The 22,224-nt window shown below is 44.4% G+C and overlaps 1 protein-coding gene across 1 annotated transcript in view; it reads right to left on the reverse strand.

The window, feature by feature from the left end:
* Positions 1-22,224, reverse strand: part of TTLL12 (tubulin tyrosine ligase like 12) — a 222,671-nt gene that overhangs the window by 166,881 nt on the left and 33,566 nt on the right. Inside the window, exons 4-6 of the mRNA XM_086922258.1 lie at positions 11,753-11,912; positions 7,695-7,828; positions 2,281-2,357 (exon numbers count right to left, since the gene is read on the reverse strand). Coding sequence (XP_086778384.1) covers positions 2,281-2,357; positions 7,695-7,828; positions 11,753-11,912 — 371 coding nt within the window. The remainder of the gene's footprint in view (positions 1-2,280; positions 2,358-7,694; positions 7,829-11,752; positions 11,913-22,224) is intronic.

The following is a 22,224-nucleotide window of genomic DNA, read 5'->3' on the forward strand; positions in this document are numbered from 1 at the left end:
ACCCCGCTCCTCAGCCAAGCAAATGTCCTGAGCCTGGTCTTAGGCACTGCAAAAACACACACGGGTGGGGGGGGAGGGATTCCAATCCACTCACAGCCCCTCAGCTATCCCTGCTCGCCACACGCAACCGGGGGAGGTCCCATGCCCAGGCAAAGTCTAACGTCACTGCACTGCATATTAGTCTCCACTGCTCTCCAGGGCCACCTCATAGCAGGCACATGGCTTTACAATCAGAAGGGCCCTGTCAAAGGTCTCCGCTAAAGCACTGCCCCCGGCACCACACCGGTACTCACAGATCTCGCCAGCAGCAGATGAAGGAAGCATCCAATGGGGGCACCCACCCACCCGGCAAGGCAAACGTGGCCCGCCAGACTGTGCACCTGTCAGAAGCATCCTTCAATGTCTGCAATGCAGTCAGTAGCCTTTCCGCAGGGTCCCTTAAGTTGTTTTTTTCAGCAGGATGATCTCAGCATTAGGAGTGATAGGGACGGTAAGGTGGGCTCGTCCCGCAGCCGCCGCCTCCACATCCTGCAGTCCCGGTGACCAAGTGCATGTCACAAGAACCCTCTGATGTGGTCCCACGGAGTAAGTTTTTCAGTGCATGGCACCCCAGGTTAAGCACAGTCTCCGCTTCAGCCCACAATGTCGGATGTCCATAGGCGACAATCTCACAGGGTCCCCGATGTAATTATAGTTGTTGCCACGTGGCATGCCCCCTATGGCGCGTGACAATAAATGGCTCGCGACTCGCCTGCACGCGAGCAGGCATTATGATGCATCACCTTCCCATTGGTTCCTCCAACATTCCACATTCTATGTTACCGTTCACGTTTTCACCTGTCCGTTATACCCCAGCTGCAGGACTGACCAGACGTGTATGGGGATGCTACATTAAATCTTCAAGTAACGGACCTTATTGACACAGCATCTTTATTACACCAGACTCCACCCATCAGACCCAGAGCAGCGAGGCAGCAAACAAAATGGCTGCCCAGTTATGTTGCCACAGTCCTCCTGTGCAGCCTCTCAGGCATGCAATGCCCTAATCAGCCTCTCTGCAGGACCCCAGTAGCTTTTTCGGGGCGATTGCTGCAGGTTATGTGGGAGGCACTGTGTAGGCTCAAGGGGATCCAGAATCGAGATGAGATACGTTTGCTCCATTTCAGTCTTGCCCCCCCACCCCCCCACCCCCACCCAGGGTAGCATTTTAACCCAATCATTCTTTTTCCCACCATGCCATCTCAGTTTGGACTCAGCCATATTCAAATCAGTCTTTACTCGGTCACTGAAACCAAGCTGCTGAGTCCCAATTAGGGCAAAACCGGCCCTGGGTTGCGTGGGTTACAGTCAGGGAGGACCTGGAACAGAAGTAGATTGTTTCCATTGGAGCAGGGTCAAGACTGATTTGCATATGCCTGGTTCCAAACTGAGGTGGCACGTTGTGCAAAATAACGATGGGCTGGGATGCGGTCCCAAGAAATTACCAGTGGCTTAGATTAATTCAAGCAGTCCATCCATTACTTTTTTGAATACTTAATAGAATTGAAGCTTTCCTTGTCAATCGCTAGGCAACTGTACTTTTTGCCGTCTTCTGTTCTTCCTAAAAAAGTTTTCTATCTTGTGTATGTAAACTTATCAGCTTACCTTTGCTTGTTATGTTATCTTCCCAGGTGCCTTCTACGCCTCCCTCCAAACTCAAGTCAAAGTTTAAGATCTTTAATGTTTCCAAGTTAATTTCATTACAATTCTCCCATCTTTTAAGCTTACCCTCCTCCCCATTTAATATGCACTTCCCTTTAAGTATACTACCCTTAACTTTAAATACCTCAACTGTCCTTTACATGTTTCCAAACCACTGTATCTTATTACATCCCCATTCATAATTTGTTGGTGCATTTTAAACCTATAATTTGTCGAAGTTGTAGGAGTTGCAAAAATAATTGATCACTAGCAGAAAATGCCTTCACACAACTGCCTCAGAGTGGATTATCTTTGCAGACAAGCTACAACTATTGTCTTAAACTTATTAAGGCAAACAAAGCATTGCATAGTGTAAGTGAATCTGGGTTTTCAGAACTGCTCTCGGATTAGAATTATGTATACTTTTGTGGGTGTATGATTCAATTCATATTTACGTATATTTCAGATTGAAGATTTACATCAAAAATTCATGAGATAATCGTGCAACTCATTTATAGAATGAATAAGGTTTACATTCATAGTCACATTTACAGGCTTTTGGCATACACATTTACTATGTCGATGTAGCAATTTACTTACTTGAAAATCTTATCCTTTGGATACACAGGTGGATTTATAGAAAGTGGCAAGGTTTCTCGGTTTTCCATTAAAATTTCCTGAAGAAGAAACAAATATATCTTTAAACATTATTTATCCCTTCTGCTGCCTGAACTCCCCTTTATTCACTCTTGTCAAAGTGAATTGGCAGAAATGGACTTGGTACTAACAGTACTCTTTAACACAGAAGGGGTGTGATGTTGCATGGTATCAGTCACGCTTGTCGAATGTATTAATTAATGTACGTGACAGATATAATTGCCCTATTTGTAAAATACTAGGTACAGCAGGATTCATGCTTGTTAAAGACAGCATAGTACTAAGTCTAAGCAGAAATGCTCTTGATGTGTATATATATATATATATATATATATATATATATATATATATATATATATATATACATACATACACACCATAGATAGCACACCAGATAGGTTGGAATACACATGATGCTTTGATGCTACAGCATGAGGCAACAACGTATTTATTTTTAGAGCGGGATATAATAAGCAGCCTTTTATTTATGATTCTCATTTTGAAGCAGGCATACATTGTTCCAAAGCAGTAAAGGCATGTGAAATTTAAGACTGAGCAATTGTACACCCCACAGACGAACACATAGGATAGCTTGCATATTTCAGAAAATGATCATGCTTATCATCATCCTAACAGGTCTGCACTCAAAAACACAGGGTAAGTTTCAGTTGCCAGATGGGGCCTTTTTTGGAGTCTTATGGCAAGTCACAGGTACAGAGCAGTATCCTGTGTGGCTGATCCACTGGACAGTAACATTACTACAGAGCAACGATGATAAGCAGTCAAGTTATCCTCCAGGATGCAGAGGAGGTTAGAAATACATATAACATCAATGTCCTGTCTGTGCTTTACTTTATAAAAAGAAAATCACTTTATTAGGTGGTAATTAAATAGTGAATAAGATAAACACCCCCCCCCCCCCGGAAAAAAGGAGGCAGAAGTGTTTGCACCTCTGGGGCCAAGATACACCCCAAAACAATTTACAGTACCTTAGTACTAGCCACAAGATGTTTGCTAATGGTAGCTCTATGTCCTTATTATGATATGGGCAGGGTCCGGGTATACTCAGAAATCTGCAGAGGCAGTCAAGTCTTTGATTTCTATTAGACACTAAACTCAAACTAAAGGGAATAAAAGATAGGCAAGAGTTACAAAAGGGGAAAATCTGGATCAAGCGCTGGTCCTGGACCAATGACTGAATAAAAAGGTGTCACCCATTAGCTCTTCTATCCCTCCACTATTGTTCTAAATCCAAATAACAGACTAACATGTCCACTCATATTTCACTATACTAATCCTTTCTCCGTTACAGAGTTGCGTGCTACTCGCTGAAACAGAGGTTTGACACCTCATTAGGGGTAGCAAGCACTATATAAATGCAAATCTGTTCAATCTTCTATCCCTCCGATACCCTTCTCAATCCAAATAACTGACTAACATATCCACCACTCGAATTACTTTCATATTTCACTATACTAACTCACCACTAATCCTTTATGGGTTCCAGAGTAGAGTGCTACTCACTGAAAAAGTGCTTTGACGCCTCATATAGAGTAGTAAGTGCTATAAATTTATTTATTTTATTTATTTATTTATTTTTTTAATTTCTAAAGCGCGCAAATACCTTACGGTGTCTCGGCGCTGGAGTTTGCAGATTACGGGGGTTCCACTGACATCCTACTGATTAAAGAGCCAAGTCTTGAGATGTTTACGAAATGAAAGTAGTGAAGATTGATCTTTGACAGAGGAAGGGATCTGATTCCATAATTTTGATGCTGCCACTACAAATCGTCTATCTCCCCATGATGTGAAGTAGTGTGGCTCACTGGTTAGAGGCGGCAGACCCGAGAGCAGAGGACGGCCCGGGACCAGGGTTCGATTCCCGGCGCGGCAGGTTTCTGGACCAGGGTCAGCGGACTCGATAATTCTCTCGCCTCGGTGCCCACTGTGATCAGCGATCACATTTGGCAACTCTGGGCATTAGCTTGCCTCATCTTCACTAACGGCCCCACCAGACCGCCGGGGATGCCTGGTCTCACCCTGGAGATACCCATTAAGGGACCATCTCTCAGGGAAGCCAGGAAGGGTTTCGCAGCGGTCGAAGCGCCTTGGGACCCTACGGGTAAGTAGTGCGCTATATAAATGCCAATACACATGATACTTTTTTTGTGCATGGGATTTGGAGCTGTTGGGCCGAGGAAGAACGTAGTGTTCGGCTGGGTTTGTACAGTTTGAATGCTCTTTTGAAAAAATCAGGTCCATTGTTGTTCAAGGCCTTGTGAATGATACACATGGCCTTAAACTTTATCCGGCTTCTTATTGGTAACCAGTGGAGCTCGCGAATTGTGGGAGAGATAGAAGCGTACTTCTTTACATTGTAAATGCAATTACAATGTATGCTAAAAAGCCACCATTGAAACAACTTAGAAAATATCCACTAAAACCTTTTCTGCTTTCCAAGAGAGGATGTTCCTGGTCACTCAGTGTCCCTCAACATCATTCAGCGACATCCTCTACAGAAGTTTCAAATCACTAGAAATAGACTATCAGTTGAGGCCCAACTAGCCTGTTGGGTCTCTGTAACTTGACTCCTCCTAAACACAGTCCAAATCCAGACAAAAGGTGTCACTCCCAAAACTGTTTAGCCTAACAACCCACCAGCCAAACAAATAGTGTCTTATCAAATTAATTTTGGTACTCCAGCTGAGTATGGGTTTGATGTCCTGTAGTTAAGCTGCGGACAGGTTTCGGTTTACTGGAGTCCAGAGACCAACTATGGACACAATTGATCCCTCTACATTTAAATAGGGGTAGATAAACATGGTGGGATAGCTCCTACTATAATATCCCATGGGTGACTTAAACTTCTTAAAGGGCCGGTAACACTAGAGGTACGAGTAGGGGTGAAGATTTCTACATCGTTAATTATTTGTTTGCAGTTTTATATTCTGCCAATATGACTCAATTGTATTAAGAGCATTTTAAGTGTGAATAAACTGTACTGCATTCAAGCAGTTTACAAAGAGCGTTTCCTGTCCTTGTGGCACGAACAAGACCAAAGTCACATACTAATGACAATAAAACCCACTAAGAGCTGGTTATTTTCAGGTTAGGCTTGCCAGTCTGTTCATTTAGCATAGGCTAGGAACCGGTTTAAGGGCAACCTTATTCATGCTAGATGTGAAGATTGTCTGTATTATGTTCCCTCTGGGGCTGAAGAAACAGCAGATAGAACACTGTATAGGGATTGAATGGGGAGGAATGCACCAGGGACAATGAAGGCCACCTTTCCCTATATTTAGGGCAATTAACAAGTTCAACCTTGACGCACTTCCTGCGTTCTTCCAGGTCTTGTTTGCTTCTCAGCAGATGGGCTGCAGTAGGCTGCTCTAACTCGGCCATTCCACTAAGATGGGCCTCATTTATTTTTTTCTTTTTAATTTTTACGTTTTTGGAGTACAACGAAAAACAAATGGTTCCAGGTATAATGCTGTTCTCTGCTATTCATTGTTGGTATACATGTCGATTAAAATTGCTATGATAACAATACTGTGTAGTCATTGGGTAACATAGTTTAAAGTTTAGTGTATTCAAGTAACATGTTGTACTCAAGCAGATTATAAGAAATCATGATGAGTTGATTAACAAACAAGCATGCTTGACTTCTGTGATCATTGAGATGGCTATCACAGGGGCTATAAGCATGTGCATGTGTTGAGACCTGTGGCAGCTATCATGTGTGTGACCGAGGGGTGGGTTAGGGCATCCCCCAGTTGTATCCAGCAATGTGTACTTGTGTAGCTCTTACCAGCGATTGTGTTGGCTTTCCCAGTATAAGGTCCAGCCTGGAGGGAGGGCAGCACTCCAGAAAGCTCTACCACTGGTCCTGCTGTCCTCTTCTCCAAAGAAGTAAAGCATCCTATGTGCTGGTGCAAAAACAATACACCAAATAATGGGTTAGGAGTTCAGTACACACGTCTCAAGTGCGCAAGTCAGGAAAACAATCAGAATATCTGCCACATTCAAATGTGTGATCCCCATTCCTGGAGGAGCATCCTGCCCTCATTGCTGTTCCAAATGTAGGAAGCAGTCTGTCTCTTTAGGTTAGGCTAAAGAATGCATCTGCTGCTGCTGCACTGGGAGAGGACTAAACAAAGTAAGCAGGGGCCCAATTCTCAAGGAATGGATTTAGGTCAGGGGTAAGTGGTAGCAGGAAGGGTTTATGTACAGGCTGGAAAATTCTATTTGAACCTAACCAGAGAGTGGTGATCCTAAAACGGATGTGTGAATAGGACTAGCAGCAGAGTGCATGAAGTAGTAATCAGTGGAGTAAACAGGTCATGCCTTCACCAGTTAATTAGAAGATAACAAGTGAAACATTATGAGGGCAAGACAAGCCTTCAGCTCTTGAGGTCATGATTTTGTGAAAGAACACGTGTGTCCTGAGAATGTGGGACAGATGGGCGTAATCAACATACAGTAAGGTGGGAGCAAAGAAGGGAATTGTCAGACTCATGCCAGCTTTCCAATTGTTCCGGGTTTCGCCTTCATTGATCTTATGGTGGTCCTAATATCATAATTTTAGGATGTGACATTTTGCAAATGTAAAACTGCTTACCTAGAACTCAAAATATGTACCCGATTTGTAAAATACACTCACGATAATGACCAGGCTGATATCAGTTGGACAGGTTGTAGAACTGAATTAAGATTTTGTAACAGACAATTTAATTTCAAAATGTTTGTGTATCAATATAAACAAGCATAATTTTACACTAGGATGTAATATGAATTCCAAATAGGTTATTGAATGGTGAAGTTGCGTGTTCATTACCCTGCAGTGGGTAGTTTTTTCCCTACCTTTCTGAAGCTCATCATTCAAGGGCTAGCTTTGATTGGTCTACATCAGGCAAAGGTAAGCAACAAAGAAAACATGCAGCTAGGAATAGACACAAGAAGGAAGCGGAAGATAATAGGGACAAACATTTCAGAAAATTCTGGATTATGGGCACAGACGCAACAACGTTGTCACAATCTCGCAGCATGCATGTCTTTCTGATTATATATATTTCTATCCATGGAAATGTAAACTGAACTCTCTGCACTGAACGGGGATTATACAGTTCATAGTGGTGGTTACTCCATTACATGTTATTTTATTTTAAAAAGATGCTTTCAGGCAGGTAGAATGTATGGAGCAATAGCCTCAGAAAACATAAGTCCTAAAACAAATCTGGCCCATTGACTAATATTCTAGAAAAAGAGTCATACAAGTAATGGGGTAAACAGAAAAAGTGTTAAATGAGTAGTTGCATTATATTAAAACTATCACGCCCACCTCCAGTGAAAGCCCGTACCTGGTAATGTGCATCTGACGGCTCAGGTGTGTGGCAGCTAACGTGAGAGAAATCAGCCTGCACCCATGGCAACAACATACACTTCCGGATTAGAGGATCCGACTCCCCATAGGCATAGTCACGCACCACTTCCTCTGCAGGAAGAGAAGAAGATACTGAGGAGAACTTTATACCTCTAAGAATTCTCTCTTTGCTATTTTTTTAAATAATCATAGAAAAGTGTCAAGGCAATAGAATGTCTTAAGAAGCACATCTCACTGAAAATAACACTGGTGCTCAATCCAAATTTTAGCCCTCAATGCGTCTGTTAGATACATGCATGTGTAATCAGATTTTCAGATGGCTGAACAACTAAAACAGTAAAACTCTGCTCAAAGTAGAAGATTTGCTCAAAGCATACATTTTAAAGATAAGAAAAAAATAAGGCCTGTCGGAGATTCATTCTTTCATTTTTTCCGGAATCAAGCTTCAAGAGAAAACTGATCTACAGTTTAAAAAGTTAAATAAATATACACACCAGGCACAAAATTGACCCTGCACCCAAGAAAACAAACAATCTATCTGTAACAGCAATATTGCATCACGTTTCAAAGACAGAAAAAAATATAAGAGAAAATAGCTTCCCAAATAAAAAGACCAAACAATGGTATTTTGGATTGTAGAAAACGTTGTGGTTTGATTCCAAAAATTTCATTTTAAAAAAACACGACAGAATTTCTTGCCAACGCGTTTCATCCCTCTTGGGACTTCTTCAGGGCTCAAAAAGGTTCCTTATCTGATGTTGGTTTTTTTTGTTGTTGACAGTTCTGATAGAGAATTTTAGTCAGCAAAGAACATGTGGCATATCTGTATCGCATCTATATGAGCAAGTAGCATCAACAAAGCGCCATCTAGTCTATCATTTCAATATAAAGATTTGGAAATAAGTGTATCCCTCAGTGTGTATGCGGGTGTCCGGTTCAGAAAAAGTACAGCCCTCAATGCACTTGTTAGATACATGTATGTGTAATCAGATGGCTGAACAGCTAAAACAGTAAAACTCTGCTCAAAGTAGAAGATTTGCTCAAAGCATACATTTTAAAGAGAAGAAAAAACTAAGGCCTCTCAGAGATTCATGCTTTTATTATTGCCGGAATCAAGCTGCAAGAGAAAACTACGATCCTTAAATAAATATACACACCAGTCTACACTATAAAGGAAACCGCAAATAAAACTACAATTTGAGAAATTAGATTTCCTTCTCATCCAAAGCAGAAAGTGTGGATCTAACTATACTATGGAGGTATGGCAGCTGGGACACTGGTTTTGTAAAACTTTGTTGGATTTAAGGGGCATACATTCTATTTATTTAAAACTATACCACAAGCAGATTGACATCCACAAATAATGATCTATTAAGTGTACAGTCCAAACCACTTACATACATTGTTTTATGCTGCAGACTTACCCACAATGAGAAGCAATGATTTATCTAATAGGCTGATATCCATGTGTATCACAAACTGTGACCATCAGGACCTGTTAAAAACTCTTAGCCAATAATGACACAAACACTGGGCGACTCCAAAGGACCAACATATACCAACGAAGAACTAGAGTATCTATCACCACCTATTGAATTGCTTACATTACCAAAAGAGGCAAATGAGCTGCAAAGTCTGTTCATGCAGACCCCTTTTGCAGGTTCCTGGAGCCAGAGAGAAAAAAGGTATTGAGCACATAGTAAAAGAGATGAGCTTGACGATGGGACCAGGCCGGAAAAGATACTACATGCAATTATGATAAAAAACAAGTATTGAAAGCACAGGCCACAAATCGATAGGGCAGGGAATGTTTTTTTAGTAGAATCTAAAAGTGCTTACAAACAACTCTGGAAAATGTGCTACTTAGTGGAGGACTTCTTCCCACTATAATTTCGGTCTTGTGTTTCAGATCATAAGACGCGCTGAATGACCAGCCGGCCAGCCATAACTAGCAGCACAATCACATACTGCCTTTCATAGCTATGTACAGTATCAATAGCCACATTTTAACATCTAATTAAATTTTTACTGATTTCAAACGATAAAACAGCTGAGAGAAGAGAGAATGGACTGCATCACTGACTTCACAGAAACCGAAGTTAGAACATTAAATAGATGATCAATTTAGGTACAGTAAGGAATGAAAACAGTACACTTAAAAAGTGCACAATTTGGAATTCTTATTAGAAGCTCACAGGCATCTTAAAGTGAAGAAATCTAGGTCGCATTTATAAGACACTGATTGACAAGGTTCATGAGAGAAAAATAAGTTGTATCATCAAGACCAATGGTAACAAAAGACGAGGAAGAATACATGCTCAATTGAGGGATAGAGGGAAAGTATGAAAATATAACTAAATCACTCGTTTACACCCCCTCCTTAAGAATCTTGGAATAAAGGACCTGTACCAATACAACTATGATCTTCATCTCAGCAAGTGGTGGATGTTCCAGTGAATAAAGGATGCTCCCAGCTTTGAACAACTCTGGAAAGACTTACAAGCAAATTAAACAAAAAATATGGATGGTCTGAGTGTGTAAAATATATCACTTTATTATGATTGTTTCTCATACACATTCGGTAGGTGTACACTGTTTAGAGTAATAAATACTCTATGTCAACAGATAATCTGTTCATTTATTTAGTTCATCCACCATTTTCCGTTGTGAAAGCACACTGACCTGTATGTTTATACACAAACAAATCCACCAATGAGAAAAGGGGGTGTCTTAAGCAGAAGTATCGCACTCCAATCAGTTACTCGTGGCATGGCATTTATGGCAATTCAGAGAGGTTAGCTACACTTGTGCATTTATGGTAAACTTGGATGTCCTGTTTGTTCTCACCCTTGAGTGTAAATGAAATATCTTAATTTAGAGTTTAACAGATATCATTTACGAGTAGTCAAAGTACATTTCCGAGAATTTTGGATAGAGACAGAAAGGAGCATTCAAAACAATTTCATTGAAAAGAATCGTTGACAGGTTCAATGAGAATTGTGAAGTTATGATTCAAGTCTTCCAAACTGGCCGGTAGAGAAGGCCATTAGCATAGTTCAGAGACAATATGGCCTTGAACTCTCTTCTTGACAGATGCTTTCGCTTAGACTATATGATGTTTCAGATCTGATACATAATATCAACAGACCTATTGTTGCATTAGAACTTGATTTAAAGACATTCTTTCCATTCTGATAAATTATGATTAATAATGTTATTTTTTCACAACCACTGTCATTTTGTACTTTAGGGTCTTTGATACATTCTTTCTGCACACTCCTGTGAAATCCATGTGTACAGCTATGCAATGCTCTGATACCCATTTGGGTCTAGTATGCGGCAGATAAAACTCAAATAATATAAATAATAACTGCACTACTGTTGCTTTAGTGAATAAGTCTAACGTGCTGTCAAATAGTAAAATTTCACATGTATCTAAATACCGGCCGGTCAATCAAAAAGAGTGACAAGATTTTATGATTAAAAGTCAACTAATAATTGCTCTGAGCTAATTTACACATCTGCAATTACTGATACTGAATGAATCCAACATTTTCAGTTAGTGAGGGCATTGGGGAATGAGTGCCTACCTCAATCACCGATATTTCAAGATGATCAACTACTGTTTTGATCCTACATATTTACCTCATTTTTATCTTTGCAGCAAAGACATGGGCACTACCCAGAAGGAAAGTGCCAAAAGTGATTCATGACCAGAATTTACAATTTGCTGGTTTGCGTAATACAAGCTTTCAATAGGGCATGCCTATAATTGCTATATATGTATTTTCTACAAATGGGATTATGTAGAACTGCATTACAATTGTTGTCCAACTAGAGAGCACATAGAAAGAGACTTTATTATGGCTTGTGACAAACTGAATTCAAAATAAAAGGGCTAAATATCTTGTATATCAGCACGTTATAATCTGTAACTGGGTGCAGGCAATAAAAAGAGTGCCAACACATTTACATTCATTGTCAGTGGTATACAATTTACAACTAACTAAAACAGAAAACCTGAAATCAACTTACCACCATTCTCCAGATCTCTCAGGGGCCACAGGATTGTGTAAGCAACTTCATGGGGTGTATAAAAGAATGGAGCTGTACCAAACGTGGGCTCATCTGAATGTTGGATTCGAGATCCAAACTCATCCATAATATACCAGACTGGAACCTTTTCCTCTGCACTCTAATGTGAAAAATGTAAAAGAGAACCGAAATCATTTTATTCAAAAGCACACGCATTTCAATATTTAGAATAAATAAAATTCGTAAAAACTTGCATCTTTTGCCATCACATTCATTTAAAAATCTGCCACGAAGCAACAGCTGAACCCTGCATGTTTTATATAATTCGATGTCTGGACTGGAGGCGAGGATCAGGCTGTTCTCTCTTTACTTTATTTACAAAAGCAGCCATTAAAACATTGTGCAAGCATAAAACAAACTAAGACTTCATTCCCATGAACCATAGGGAAAACCGAAGAAAACCCATCAAATCAACCACCAGCAATGCCCTTCAAGACTCTCTGCGGATGCTCCTCCTCTATCTTTCTTCGCTGCTCCGGCGGCCTTCAGTTAAGTGCCTTTCCTCAGTATTACATAATGATGATTTAGGCCTTATTTGAATATTGGTATTGGTATTGGTGAGTTGGGCCTTTTACGAACTGTTTGCTTGTTTATTTTTATGCTGCCGTGCTAATTAATCTTTACATCACGGGTGCAGGAGAATGTGTTGCTTCTCTGCGGCAGCTTTTGAGGTCAGTTTTGCTCAGGGGTGCGATGCGGTCAGCCAACCGATAGAGGGCCACGCACAACCTATTGCTCGCACTCAACACGGACCCTACCCCCTTACCCCCAGGGGCTGGTGTGTCTATTTCACCAGTCTCTCTTTTTCTGGTCAAGCGAGACCGTTTGCATTCATTTACGGGCTGACTTAGTGCTTTTCATAACTATATTACTGAGCCCTTCCTGGAATCTTTACATCCACGTGTGGGTGGGAAATCTGTTATCACGCTAGGGACATGACCCAGGCGATATTATTCCTCTTAAGATACTGTAAAGGAGGTATTGATGTCCCAGGGTCTCACTTGTGTTTTCCCACTATTTACCTCAAGGTATGCACCACAAAATGTATCTGGGCTTACCCAAGTATTTACATTCCCCCCTTACCTTACTCAGCCATTACATTAAACATGCAGGACCCTGCTCACTATATGGTACCGGAGCCCATTCAATATTTTGAAGAGGTGGAAATCATTTAACTCCCTATTGACCACAATTTGTCAAATTATGGATGCCTATATCCTGAAGGCAGTGCCGCAGGCTGTAGAGCAAAGAAAATCCTCCATATGGCAACACAGTGGCAACAACCTCTCGCTCAGAGGGAAGAATCTTCTGGGCCTTCGGCCCCCTTACCTACAGGGCAGTCCACTGCAATGACAGACCTTAAACTCAAACATGCAGATGACCCCTGGGGTCGAGTTAGATGTTTTTTTCTCACCTAAAAAGGGCCTTAATGTATTTCCCAAATCCCGCCATGTAGTCCCCACTTCTCAGTACTTCGGGAGGCCCTCCTTTTCTCTGCCTGAAACCTTGGATGGGGTGGATTCCCCTACTGCCTCAGATGGGGAAGGCGGACCAATCAGACTGGCACGCCCTCTTCGCTGGCGGGAGAGGCTACTGCTGTCGAGATGTAAAAATACCTGGTGATCGGCAGCTTTAAGGTCTATAGTGGAAAACCACTTGATACCCTTCGCTAGAGCTAAAAAATTCACTTACACAAGGAAGAGGAAATTGGTCAACTAGGATATTATTGTTGAGGTCCTGTAGATCAATACAAAGCCCCAACTTCCCTTTGCCCTTTTGGTGATTATCAAAGGAGTCACCCACGCAGAGGATTCAACCTGCTAAATGATACCCTCCTTTTGCAATTTGTCTAGTTGTAATGTAACCTCATCTCTTATAGCAAAAGGAATGTGTATCACTTTATGTACTTATGGTTTAGCATCGTCTTTTACACAGATTTTATATCTGAGCCCTCTGAGCTTCTCTATGTCACCTGAGAATACTCTGGGAAACTTCTTCAACAAAGCGCAGCCAAACTCTTAATCAGGCTGAACCACAAGTACCGGTTAAGGGCTGTTGGGGTCCAACATAATGCCAAGTTTACCATGGTCCATCCACCCCAACAACGAAGGTCCTGTTTTAGAAATATACAGTTTTCTGATAGTTCCTCTATTTTAAAATTAAATTTTAGTCTCCTGAACCCCACTATGTCTATGGGTTATCCCATGAAAGTTTTGATAGAAATCTCAGAATTTTCTAAATGCCCTCCTAACTTCTGCACAAATTTCTCCTCCCACACCTGTTAATTGACAATGGTATAAGGGGACCCCGAATCGGCGACAATGGATATGTTAACAACGCATATAACCATACTGCAAATGGGTTTTTTCTTTAAACTTGCTTCACTGTCAACTTGTAAGATCTGAGAGTCCTCCACACTAAGCAGACACGTTAATTTCATCATGTTCAGACGTATTTGACGAATCAACATTGTCGCGATACAATAAATGGACTGAACTGCAGATTTCCTTTTGACGCACCTTTTGAAAATGTCCTATGATGCCCCATTTGGAACATCTCTGCTTCCTTGCTGGCAAGGTGATTAGAACTTCCACACCTATAACAACATCTGTTATAACTCTTGGAGTTCTTACATTCTGGATCAAATTTTCCCGTACTTCTCTTCTTGTGTATTGCTGGTGTTTTCGCTCTGACAAATTTCGCTAAAATGGCCTCTTCTTTCCTTTCCTTGTTCACTGAAAGAACAGCCATTGGAAACCTGCCTGCGAGTTCTGCTCTTTTAACAATGTCAATAACATCCAGGAGTGGACTTTCGCCCTTCACCCACAGATTGTCTTGGATGTTTGGATTGGAGGCTTGCATCACAATCTGATCCCTAATGAGATCATCATGTAGCTCCCCGAAACAGCAAGTGAGAGCCCGATTCCTTAAGGCAGATACGTAATTCTCGATGGACTCCTCTGTACCTTGCTTTCTGAAGAAGAATCTGTAATGATCCACAGCAACACAAACAGTGGGGTTATAATATGTGTTTAAATCATTACACATCCCTTCGTCTTAGTTTTTTGTTCAAGCGGTTATAATTTTCAGATCGCCAGGGCCTAAACAGTGTAAAAGTATCTTAAGTTTCTTTTCTGGAGTGAAGTCTTAATCGCTGTCAAAGGTAGAGATATAGTTGTTAAAATAGTCTCTCCATTTCTCCCATTTAAGTGCCGGTTCACCTGATGAGGAAGGAAAAGCTGGTGGTGGTGAAAGGTTTCATGCATTTCCTTACGCCATGTTTGCGCCAAAATTTCCAGGAACCCTGGCAAAAAAAAATGAGTTTGCACTGGAGGAAACAAAATATATTCACACACAATGAACAACCTTAGAAAGGTGAACTGAAGATATAAATTAAGCAAAATTGCATGAAAATGTACACCAAGAACTCCTACATAATATTTTAAAATATAATATATATATTAATATATATATATATATTTATATATATATATATATAAAATGGATTTATACAGCTTGGATAGAAGAATTAGCTGTACCAGTCAGGAGGACTTGCAGCCCTAAGGTAGGGTGCACTATACTACATGTGTGGACATATCTGCAAGAGCAGATATGGCCCCTGTGATATCCAAGTAGATTCTTCAATATTGCAAGTGAACATGAAAGCCGTTTTAAGAACATGTGTTGGACACTGGTGGAAATGAGTTTCCCAGCTACATGATGGCTTCACTGAAACTAGAGATGATTTGTACGCAACATCTCATTTTAATATGCCCATATTGATTTCAGTGATGGACTTCTTAATACAAGAACCCAGAGAGAATTTTAGAGGAGCCTCTTGAAAACCTACTGACTACTAGTGTTCTGGCTGGCTGGCTGGCGTAGACCAGCCTGCCACCACAGATAGGTTTCTGACTCCTTACAGGTGAGAGCCCGCACCCTCTGAGGGAAGAAACAATGCCTGCTTGGCCAAAGGTGTTATCACCTCCTCCAAGCAGGATTGTTAAGTGATCAGCATATCAAGGCAGGAGGCTTCAAAGGCCATTGACGCCTTTGATATGCAACCCAAGGCTTCCCCAGACAGGGGAAATGCCATCCCCTGCCCCGGGCCCATTTGGCACCAGGACACGTAGGAATATTAGCTAGTCAGGAGGCGTGTTACCCTCTCAGGCTAGTTCCACCCCTAAGTTGGTCTACCTGATGAGAACATGAATTTTAGAATTTCACCATCTTATTTTTGGCAGAATTAGGTACTTTGGGTCAGCATTAGGAAGTGGTCATATAGAGGGAGTAGACACCCTAAAGAAAAGTAGCCCACTGGCTACTACCTGTCACTCCCCGTAATATCCCTAAATGGAGTATTTAGGTGGCCCCCTGACACAAGGATTTGAAGGATCAAAAAGAAGAGGACAAAGAAGAGCCACAAGACAAGAAAGAACTGAAGAATTGCTGTGGACTTTTGGCACCAAAGAACAAGTTACTTACCGTTGGTAACGATATATCTGTAAGAAACAGTAGTTAGTGTTAGATTCCTTACCTTAGAATATCCCCAGGCGTCAGGCTGGATCCAGAAAGTTTTCGTCAGCAGTACCGTTGCGCATCGGTAGGCATCGTCTACGGCTCCGCGTCCGTCGTCATCATCGTGATCGGCGGGATAATGTTGGAGTACTTAGACGCCGGTTCTGTACATAGCTTTCCGTGCCAGGAATGCAGAGCCATGATGGAAACAGACACCGGTGCCATAAAACTAGGGCCCTGAAAGGGATGTCCTTAACCCTAGATATCAGTCCGCAGAACGGGGAGAATGAGTGGGGAGGTAAGGTATCTAACACTAACTACTGTTTCTTACAGACATATCGTTACCGAAGGTAAGTAACTTGTGCATCTGAAAGAAACAGGTTAGTGTTAGATTCCTTACCTTAGAATAGATACCCCAGAAATATAACCCCGGTGGTGGGTCTGCGGACCAAGATCACACCAGAAAGTCCTGGAGAACGGAACGGCCAAAAAAGCCATCTCTCCGGACTTGGCTGTCCAGGCAGTAGTGCTTAGCAAACGTGTGCAGCGAGGCCCACGTAGCTGCTTGACAGATGTCCTGCAAGGAGACTCCCCGATGCAGGGCAATAGTAGCCGCCGTGGCCCGAGTGGAATGGGCTCTCCGCCCCACACTGATGGCTCCTTTTACGCCAATGAATAGCAAACCTTGATGCACAAAACGACCCACCGAGAGATGGTCCGCTTGTGCACCGCCCGTCCCTTTTAAGCGTCCACGTAACCAACAAAGAGCAGGTCGTCCACCTGGAACTGGCGTGTGCGTTCTAGGTAGAAGGAGGGATGCGGAGGTGGAAAGAAGGTGGGCAAGGTGACGGGACTGCCCGATATGAAAGGCTGTAACCACCTTGGGCAGGAAAGAAGGACGAGTCCTCAGAACAACCTTGTCATGAAGAAGGACAGAGAGCAAAGGAGGTTTAGAAGATAGAGCCTGGAGCTCACTCACTCTCCTAGCAGAGGTGATGGCAACCAGGAATGCAGTTTTAAATGTCAGAAGACATCGGGGACAGTTATGAAGTGGCTCAAAAGGAGCGCACATCAGATAAGTCAGTACAAGGTTCAAGTCCCACTGAGGCATCACGAAAGGAACAGGAGGAAACATGTGTGTGATGCCTTTCAAGAACCTATTTACAATAGGGGACTTGAAAAAGAAGGCTGTTCAGGAAGCCTCAAGAAGGCTGAAATGGCCAAGATAGCCTTTGATAGTGCCCAGAGCAGAGCCCTGCTGGGCAAGAGAAAGAACAAAGAGAAGAACCTCTGAAAGGGGGCAGAGAGTGAATCCACAGCCTTTGCTGTGCACCATGCCACAAATGTGTTCCACCTGCAGACGTATACCCATCACATCACAGACTTCAGGAGGCAAGTCAAATGGCCTCAACTGTCGCCGCTCAATCTCGACGCATGTAGGTGGAGATTGGACAGGTTCAGGTGGAGGACCGTCCCCTGCTGCTGCGACAGAAGTTGCTCCTGAGAGGCAGAGGAATTGGGGGGGGGGATTGACTGACATGCTGAGTAGCTCGGGATATCAGTGTCTTCGTGCCCAGTCTGGAGCCACAAGGATGACTGGGGCCCAGTCTCGCCTGATCTTCTTCAGCACTCTGAGCAGAAGTGGTATAGGCGGAAAGGCGTACAACAGACCGCAGCTCCACTTGCGACAAAAAGCGTCTCCAGGCGAGTGCCGCCTTGGAAATTCCAACGCGCAGAACTGATGACATTGCGCATTCTCTTCGGTGGTGAATAGAGCTAACCAAGGCTCTCCCCACTGCCGAAAGACACCTTGCGTCACGTCCGAGTTCAGACGCCATTTGTGATCCATCATGCACAGGCGGCTGAGTTTGTCCGCCCTGGCGTTCAAGGAACCTGCCAGGTGTTGAACCACCAGGGTGACGCCCTGATGTTCCTGCCATGTCCAGAGGCACAGAGCCTCCTGACAAAGGGTCCACGACCCCACCCCGCCTTGTTTGTTGCAGTACCACATTGCGGTGTTGTTGTCCGTGAACACCTGCACTACACTGCCTTGGACAGAGGGAAGGAATGCCTTCAGTGCGAGACGGATCGCCCGCAGCTCCAGAAGGTTGATATGGAGCCGGGACTCCGCCGGAGACCAGAGGCCTCTGATCTCCGCCTCTCCCATGTGGCCCCCATCCCAGGAGGGATGCATCCGTCACTACAACATTTTCCGGTTGGGGTAGGGAGAGGGATCTGCTGTTGACAAAATCGCAGTTTGTGAGCCACCACTGCAACTGACTCGCAGTGCCCTCCGAGATCAGGACATGGTTTGACAGGTTGCCCTGATGCTGTGCCCACTGAAACTTCAGGTCCCACTGTAGAGCCCGCATCCGCCACCTGGCATGATGCACCAAAGGATGCAGGAGGCCATCAGCCCCAGGAGCCGCAGCGTCAACCTGACCGAAACTCGGGATAAAGGCTGAAAGATCGGAATCAGAGCCTGAATATCTCGAACTCGCTGTTCGGGAGGATAAACCCGAAACTGCGCCGCATCCAGAACCGATCCGATGAAAAGGAGCTTCTGAGAAGGGCACAGGAGTGACTTCGGTACGTTGATGGAGAACCCCAGCGAGTGCAGGAGATCGGCCGTAGTCTGGAAGTGGGAGACTACTGTCTGGGGCGAGCCAGCCTTCAACAACCAGTCGTCGAGATAGGGGGGAGACTGAAATCCCTGATCTGCGCAGATGAGCTGCGACCACCGCCATCACTTTCGTGAACATCAGAGGGGCGCTGTAAGGCCGTAGGGTTGGCCTGCCGGACGGGGATGTGGAAATAGGCGTCCTGCAAGTCCAACGCTACCATCCAGTCTCCAGGGTCTAGGACAGCCAGGACCTGAGCTAAAGTCAGCATCTTGAGCTTCTCCTTCCGGAGGAAGCAGTTGACGCTCCGGAGGTCCAAGATAGGGCGTAGCCCTCCTTTGCCCTTCTTGGGTACCAGAAAGTAGTGGGAGTAGCAGCCACGTCCTACTTCTGGCCCAGGAACGCGCTCGATGGCACCCTTGGCCAAGAGGGCCAAAACTTCCTCCTGCAGAAGTTGCAAGTGATCCCCCGACATGCGGCATGCGGGGTCTCCTCGAAGGGTGAGAGAGTAGCCCCTTCGGACGATTTGCAGCACCCATCTGTCCAATGTGATGGAGCACCAGTGGAGGAGGTGATGGCGGACCCTGCCCCCCACTGGCGTCGAATGGGCCTGAAAGCTCGGACTAGGAAGGCTTTGAGGCAGATGCTGCAGGAGCGGATGCGGACTGAACTTGCAGTTTCCCCCGGTTACCACGTCCGCGGCCACATTGAGGCTGGTTCTGCGGCCTGTGGCTGGCAGGACATATGGGGGTGCCCCTTCTTTGGTCACGAAAGGGGCGAAAAGCGGATGTTTGCAGGCACTGGCCCTACAAGCCCAAGGACTTGGCCGTAGCCCTGGAGTCCTTGAAACGCCCAAGTGCACTGTCTGCTTTGTCGCCAAAAAGGCGACGGCCATCGAAGGGCATGCCCATGAGTGTGACCTGGACATCGCCCGAGAAATTGGCGGACCTCAGCCAGGCGTGGCGGCGAACCGCCACCGTCATGGAAATCGCCCTTCCGAGCAAGTCCATTGTATCCAGTCCGCATCTGACGGAATAAAGCGCCGCATACTGCCCCTCCGCAAGGGCTAGAGCGAGCCGGGCCCGGGCCTCCTCTGGGCACTGGGGCAGAACGTCCGCAACTGTGTCCCACTAAGAGTGGGTATAACGGCCCAAAAGGCAAGCGGTGTTGATAGACCACAACTCCAAACTCAATGAGGAGAATGGTTTCTTCCCAAACTGATCAAACCTTTTTGATTACCGATCCGGGGGAGCAGTCGGGAATGCAGTCTGGGACGTAGATGCCTTGATCACCAGGCTCTCGGGGTGCGGTGCAGGGACAGAAAGCTAGGGTCGCCCGGAGCCAGGCGGTGGCGTTGGGCCACATTCCGATCCAAAGGGGTCACTGTGGAGGGCTTGGACCTGGTGCCCATCAGAACGTCCATGAGGCCCTCATTAAATAGCAGTAGAGGCTCCGAGGAGCTTACTGGCGGCTGAAGCACCTCAGTGAGGAGGTTAGTCCTCACGTGCGCAGCAGTGATCTCAAGAGCCAAGGCCTTGGCTGCCCTGCGCAACACCACACCATATGTAGCACCCTCCTCCGTAGCCACGGAGGGAGGAGAGATGAATCCAGTGTCAGGCGATGTGTCTAAACCACTGGCCTCCCCTAGCTCATCTGTCCAGTCCTGGCTCAACTGGCACTGCTGTGCCAGAGGGTCCTGAGACCCATCCCAGTCCTCCCCTTCATCAGTGTCCTGGTATACAGGCTGGAATGACGGAGCTGGGTCCTAGGTGAAGGCCTCACCCATCAACGCCGGAGATGGCGCAGTTCCGACGCCGGCCCCAGACCGGGGCTGAAACTGGGGCCGACGTCGTCCGAGGACGGCGCCGGGAGTGACACCATTGAGGTCAGCACCAGTGGAGGAGTCGTAAGGTCAACTGGCGTCGACCGGGATCCAGGCCTGGATCTCCCGGGGCCCTGCGGCGTCGGGACCGGAGTCGACGACAGTACCGGCACCAAAGCACCCGGCGGTGCCGGAGCCTCCGGCCCGCCAAGGCCCCCAGTCGGGTCTGCGGGGCCCTAAGGCACGCCTCAACGGAGGTAAGTGTGCCCTCATGGCAATGAGGAAATCACAAATCTCCTCCAGCGTTGCTCGCAGGACAGCGACCGAAGGGTATGGGCCTGGAGGCGGCGCCTGTGGCTCCGCATGGGCGGTGTCGCCCGAACCCTCGGCCGCGTCGCACGAGCGGTGAGGAGAGTCTGAAGAGCGATGTCGCCTCTTCGACTTCTTTTTTGAATGCCTCGACTTACCAGAGGACTTGGAGCCCGACAAGTAATGATGATGACTCGCCGAGCAAAGACTGCGGCTCCGCAATCTGCATGCATCAAGAAGTTTACATTGTCATTTTTTGTTTTAGGCACCACACACGTTTTTTGCATGATTATCGCTAATCATAATGGAGTTTCTCGTTGTTTTCATTTTGGCTCTATTTCTGAAATCTATGACTAGCTATATGCTTACCGAATAGGTTGTTTTTTGTATATATGTATAGTGTAAATATTTGAAAGGGCTTTTTTGTACTATAGATTACAATTATTTTTATATATTCCCTGTTTAGTAAACCACTGTGACGGAGTCCTGATGAAGGCATAGCCGAAACGCGTTGTTTTTCAACATATTTCACCAATCTCTGCACATTGTTTCTAGTAATAAAACTATGCGAGTAAATCATTGAAATATTGGCAACGGATTGATCATACATTTCCAATTATCAAATTGTGCCAGATGAAAAATTGAATTATGATGTTCAATGATTTGGTTATCTAATGTTAATATTATAGGAATTAGATTAACATGGATATTATATCACTATTGGGAATGTGTATTTATCAATTTTGTATATATAATTATCAGATGTGAAAGTTTTTTCTACCGAATATGAAAAATAATTTTTATAAAAAAGAATAAAGTAGGGAACAGGCCCCAAAAAATAAAGTTTACTCAATCGCAATGGCTTACTGGCGCACTCTGGGGAGAGAGAAGCCAGCAAAATACAGGTATTTAGTGGATTCAGAAAGTGAATGAGCAACAGGGACGCCTTTAAATCTTGATTTTGTCCTGTCACTTTTGCTGTGCGTTCAAAGAAAGGGGGGGTCAAACCCTTACAAATTGCTGCTTATTTTATCCTGGAGACTGGTGTTGACTTTTACTGTTACAGGGAATATGAAATTAAAGGCTGCAGTGTGTCATTTTTTTTAACACTCAAAATTGAAAAACTTGTAAAAGAATTGTAC

This window comes from Lissotriton vulgaris, chromosome 1_1, assembly GCF_964263255.1.
Source record: "Lissotriton vulgaris chromosome 1_1, aLisVul1.2, whole genome shotgun sequence".
Taxonomy (NCBI): Eukaryota; Metazoa; Chordata; class Amphibia; order Caudata; family Salamandridae; genus Lissotriton; species Lissotriton vulgaris.